The sequence below is a fragment of the Gavialis gangeticus genome, unplaced genomic scaffold (genome assembly GCF_001723915.1).
Source record: "Gavialis gangeticus isolate Ggan-Ray unplaced genomic scaffold, GavGan_comp1, whole genome shotgun sequence".
Lineage (NCBI taxonomy): Eukaryota > Metazoa > Chordata > Crocodylia > Gavialidae > Gavialis > Gavialis gangeticus.
The window spans coordinates 32048054-32053987 of record NW_017729022.1 but is presented as its reverse complement, the minus strand read 5'-3'; the positions used below and the strand labels follow the sequence as shown (position 1 = coordinate 32053987).

General features: G+C 38.4%; 1 protein-coding gene across 5 annotated transcripts in view; it reads left to right on the top strand.

Moving 5' to 3' along the window:
• CAPS2 (calcyphosine 2) overlaps positions 1-5934 on the top strand; it is an 85697-nt gene that overhangs the window by 24551 nt on the left and 55212 nt on the right. For all 5 annotated transcript variants that reach the window (XM_019514740.1, XM_019514743.1, XM_019514741.1 and 2 more), the window contains one exon: positions 5258-5325. In XM_019514740.1, the coding sequence (XP_019370285.1) occupies positions 5258-5325 (68 nt within the window). The remainder of the gene's footprint in view (positions 1-5257; positions 5326-5934) is intronic.

The following is a 5934-nucleotide window of genomic DNA, read 5'->3' as shown; positions in this document are numbered from 1 at the left end:
TCTTAATTTATTTTTGTTCAGATGTAAGCTCCTGTTGAAAAGATTAGCATGCTAACATTTGTGCTGTGTGTATTAAGCCATTAAAATTTTTGTGACACTGTAAATGCAAAGAAAACAAATGGAAAATACTGTTTGCCCATCTGGTTGAACTGAAATTTTCCTGGCAACAAGCAGATTATTCCTATTTCCATTAAAGTGAAGACAGATACGGTATTATGGGGACTTAGTGAAAAGAAAACTTTCAGATGTATTACTATTAGAAACTTTCTTCTTATACCTTTTAAAATAAAATAAAAAAACCCCTTCTAATATTAAAGGGTTTGTACTGCATGGGTAAAGATTATGACAGAACAGTTCTGAGGCAACCTTAGAGTTGCTGAGTTTTATGCCTTGTACCTTGTAATCAGATGAAGTAATGAAAGTTGAATAGAGCAGCCACTGTAGGCTGGTTGGGTGACTGGAACCTACAACCAACATATAGCTACTCCTTGCTTAATGTCATAGTTATGTTCTTGAAAAATGCAACTTTAAGCTAAACGATGTTAAGTGAACCCGATTATGTCACAGCAGTTACCTTCTAGCAGGTGGCAGTCAAACAGTGTAACCAAACATTGTGTGACTTTAAACGAGTATGTTCTCTAAAGGATCAGCGATGTAATATCGAAATGTTAACCGGAACGAAGTGAGGAGTACCTGTATAAGGCATTTAGCAGCTGTCTGAAAGGTAGAAATATTTCTTTTACTGATTGCCACTTGTGGTTGCTTCCTCCCCCCCGCCGGGCATCTCTTAAGTATATGTAGGTCACAACTCCTGGTTGGTGGCAGGAGTAATTAGATAACCTGAAAGAATGACTCTCAGCTGGAGTGCCATGAGATCCTTCTAAGGGTGTTATATTGGGTGCTGCACAATATTATCACTGTTAGATGCACAAGCACCTGTACTTGATTCATGAGATATAAACCCTGAGTTTTGAAATACAAATCTATAGTGTCAAAACCATTTCTGATCTGGTGCGTGCAGAGCTCCGGTGCTGGATGACGAGCTCAGACGAACAGGCGGGGGCTAACGGGGCAGACGGCACTAACGCGTAATGGTTGCAAAGCTGTTTTATTACTTACGCTTGTAGAGAGCGTAGGTTTCACAGGTACAGCAGTTGTAAACTTTCAGTTGCTTAGTACGATCGAAATTTAATTTGAAAACGACAGAAAACGACAGCTGACAAAAGCGAGTCGACTGGTCTCGAGGATGCAGGGGCGGGGTACGCTGGGAAACAACGGTGGCAGAGAGACCTTCACAAGTGGCCGGCTTGTGAGGTAGCCCAAGGTATCTCTGAGCTGGTCTCTGCCTAGGGCGGAAACTGTGTTGACTTAAATACTTTTCATGTAGCCAATTATACGATGCCTTTTGTGGAATGTTCTAGTCTGATTATGTAATGGCTATCTGCTTAGTGCATGACTGGGCATGCGTATTCTGCCAATTTGAATACCTTACTCCATCACACACTGGCTATGTGTGTGGCGCGTGTTTGAACATGCGCACTTGTCTTAGGGGCTTTCCACCTGCATGTTCGCACTCGTTCCTTTTAACTCTGTGTCATCAGCACTTTCTGATTTTGGCTTAGACACTGTGTTTATTTTCTGAGTTCTTTGCAATAGAAATGCTTGATTATTTTTACATAGTTGATAAACAAGTGAAAGCTAAGAGCTGGCATTTTCTGTATAGGGTGCCTTGAATAAAAAGGGTGAGAACCACTGACTTAAATAGTGTCTGTAACAGACATCACATAATTCACTGGACTGCAGTTAGCAGTTATGCACTGGTCATGTTTGGTTTCTACCTTTTCCTTATCAAAGCTGCTTGATTTCTCTGCAGAATAGGAGAGGCTCTGTACAGTTGCAGAGCAAAGGTGTAGTACTAGTGCTTTAATTGTATATTATTTTTTTCAGCAGTGTTGAGCAGCTGACAGGATTTGTCTTATGCAGTAGACCAAAAGAAAATGGCTTGAGTTTTATCTGCTATGACATATTGGATTCATTTGTTTGTGAGTAGTTATTGCAGCACATAGTTTCTGTCAGAGGGTTTTGCTGAACTTAAGTGTCTGTCTAATACATAGGAGCAACAGAGGTTGTGGCCAAACTCCATTTGTAACCTCTTTAAAAGGGGAGGAAGAGCCACTGCTTGTAACAGTTATGTCTGCATGATACTGCAGTGATGGAAGGGAGGGCAATTTAGTTTGCTTTGACCCTGGTTGAAATGCGATTACAGATTTGCTACAATTGTATTGTTACAGAATTATGCAACTGTTACAGTTGCATTAGAACAGCTTGTATTGGTATCCTTTGCTATACATCTATCACTAACCAACAAGTTAAGGCTTTCAAAGCACTTTTAATGTAGAACTTCAGTTTTGAATGGTTTGGTAGAATGTGTAATTTTACAGTTTTCATGCTTAAATGCTTTATTTTCCTAAAACAGCAGACGCCCCCCTCTCTGTCAGTTGTATTTGTTTATTTCTAAGAAGCCTTAAAGATTGTTTTATACATACACGTTAACATCTCATTTTAATGTAACTATTAAAAACAAAAGGCAGGGCAGAGATGCACCTTTTACGCTAAGGAATCGGAGATTCATAAATGTTTGTGAGCAAGAACTCACTTCATCAAGTGATCTCTGATGTAACAAATACTTTAAAGAGTGTTTTTTTCATGTACTTTCCATTTGTTCTTTTGTATTACCAAAAATAATTCAGAGAAAAGCCAATATAATGTATGAAGTTAGTTGCAAAATGTCAGTGATCTAGAAGGATGACCATGAAATGAGAATTCCTATGTTGCTTGGGGAAGATTGTGGGAGTTGCTTTAGACATGAAGTATAATTATTAGGTTTTTGTTTGTTTTTTGCTTGTTTGTTTGCAGAAGATCACAATATTCCAGCTAACTAGGAGGACTGGGTTTTTTTATGCTAGATTTCTTCATTTTGATGAATGATTATCCAAGTCCAATATTTGGTTAAAGCCCTATTGTAGACATCCTTAATAACTGAATGAAGGAAGCACCAAAGGAGAAAGTCGTTATCTGACATTGAATTGAAATTCAAACCCAATAAAGTTTCACTCTTAAAATTGGATTCTCCATTGTCAACGTCTGCTGTTTAGTTCTTACAGTGGTGAAATCTGTTGGCCTTTGGGAAATGATGGACCATAAACCATACCTGGTAGTATACAGGCTATCAATTTTTCCCCAAATATATGATAACTTTTTACTTTTTCTGTTGGGACAGATAATGGCCAAGGATTTATCTTTTCAGATGTGCCAATAATTGTGATACCTGGGTGTAAAGATTTTAAAAACAAAATTAACAGACTTCAACTATACGCAAGTCATAAATCTGGAAAGGAAAATAGGTTGCTCAGGTTGAACAATCTGGGTTGGGGGAGAGGTGATTGTTTTAGCTAGTAGAAATTAATATTTACCAAAATACAAATCTTTATGAATTGTATTTTAATAATTCTGTTAGTGTAGTGATTACCCTTTTTATTCATCTGGTGTTTGGCAACTAGTTTCATCCTCTGCAAACACTGTGAGGCTTAGTCTGTTTAAAATTTGGGTTGCACATATAAATCTGTGTAGTGATTAAGATGGATAACTGATCACATAAATGTCCAAATCCCTCAGTTTCAAAATGTTTTAAAATTCAGTGGAAGGTGTATATAGAGTTAGGAACGTACATAACTCCTTCAGAATCAATAACTTTTGTCTTCCCATGAGAACAAACTAAATAAAAATAACCTGGAAATAAGGGCAAACTGAGACGCAATAGAGAAGTTCAGAAATCTGGTTTATAAAATGAAGGGAGGGAGCAGAGGTTGAATATTGGATTGGGTCTCAGGAGACCTGAGTTTTAGTCCATAAGTCTCACTGGCCTAGGAGCAGGGTTAGGGCCCAGGAAGGGCCGAAGGCCAGGAAAGGGCCATAGATGGAGACTAGTGGGGTAGGAGAGCCCATGGGTCTCAGTTGGCCTAGGAGTTGGACGCAGGGTATAAGGAGACAGACCAAAGCCTGGGAGGGCAACCGCTGGAGGCCAATGGAGTCAGGGACCCACATCCCAGAGAAGCAGGGTTGGGGACCTGCAGCTTGAAAGAGGTGGTAGAGTAGGCCAGGTGTCTGGTTTCTGCAAGAGGCGGAAATAGGGTCAGAAACCCAGAGCTGCACCCGGGAGTAGCCAGAATGGGCAAAGTGCCTGGGTGTGGGTGGACAAAGATAGTGGTTGGAGTCCAGGGGCAGAGAAAGCAGGTCTGAGCTACTGAGTAATTGATAACATCTGTATGGGTATGGTTATTGGGGAGGATGGAGCTATTCAAGCAGCCCATGTAATTAGCCCTTAAAGCAATGAGTAGGGTCACCTGTACTCGTGAGGAGATCTGACTTGGAAAGCCCTGGGGCAGCATTCCTTTTCTGAAAGTATCATTTCATCAAGGCATGGCCAGAAAGGAGAAGGGGAGGGTACCCAAAGAGAGCCAGGTTGGCAAAGGCTGAAGGAGCTCCAGGGGCATCACGGTCACCATTGGTGTGGGACCCTGTTAGTGTTCGGTATTATTAATTAATGCCAGAGAAAAAAAATTCTGGTAACCTCTCCAACACCACTACAACCAAAAACCCAGTAACCTCTCGTATCTTGGAAAAACTTAGATGAACCTTCTCATATATCAGAGGAGGAAAACATAATGACATAGAGACTGACTGACTTCCAAATAAATAATTGTAAGTGGACCGTAAATCATAACAGAATCTTTCCAAAGACAAAACAAGATTGCTGGACTTAAAACTTTATTGCCCAAATCAGGATTTATATCTACCATAAATTCCATGGTACATTGGATGGAGTGAGAAGTTTTTCATGCGCTGCTCTACTTAAAGAATGCACCTTCTGAAAATAATACGACTATAACGAGCACTACCCATCAGTGTTTATATTAGTTTTTATATTTACAGACATTAAATGTACATAGACATGGTGTGTATGTAAACAATTTAAATAGACCAGAATATATCATTTGGTTCTCATTTATCTGAACATCATTTGCAGTATAATTTTCTCTGTTAAAAAGATACTCAATAAGAAAATCCAATGACATGCCTTAAAATTCCAAATTAGCAATTGCATTGTTTAACTGCATCTTCTGAAAATAGTCTTAAGGAATAACAGTTTCTTAAGTATGTCATATTTCATTTGCTCATAATAGACTTTTTATTGCAGGATGATACAGCTGCAGAAAGAAGAAAGCAAACTGTAGTAGAGCAAGTAATGGTGGATCAGTTATCTAGGTAAGAGACAAATGCAATAAATTACAAATTCAGATTATAGAAGAATTTGACTACATGAATGTGTGCCTTTTCCTGAGGTATTAATTTTTAATTTGTGAAAAATACTGTATTGTTACGTAAAATACATGTAATAAAAATGATCCATCAACCTTATTTTACTTTCTGTGAAGGCTTAATTATCACTGAAAAAAATTAAAATTTAAAACTTTAATCTCACCTTTGAGAGCTAATCTGTCTCTTTTCTAAAAAAAAAAATATTTTGATGCCTTTTCTAATGCATTCCATTTTTTATTGACTTTCTGTTTATAATTTCAAAGTTTTAAAAATAATGAGCTAAGCTACATCACTGTCCTTTGAATTACTACAGTTTTATTCCACCTTTAGAAAGTTAAGAATATACAGTGTAGATAAGGTTGGTCAGGGTCACACTGGAAGGATCTCCTGACTTCGTTACAGTTTTTTAACCACTAGAGGTGTCTGTAGATATGCTGGGAGGCTGCTTCTATGTTCTGTAATTAGTGTGTCAGAGCAGACTCGATTAATTGAGTCTGTTGGAGTGAGCTTATTTATAGAATCATAGAATCATAGAATCAGTGAGTCAGAAGGGAC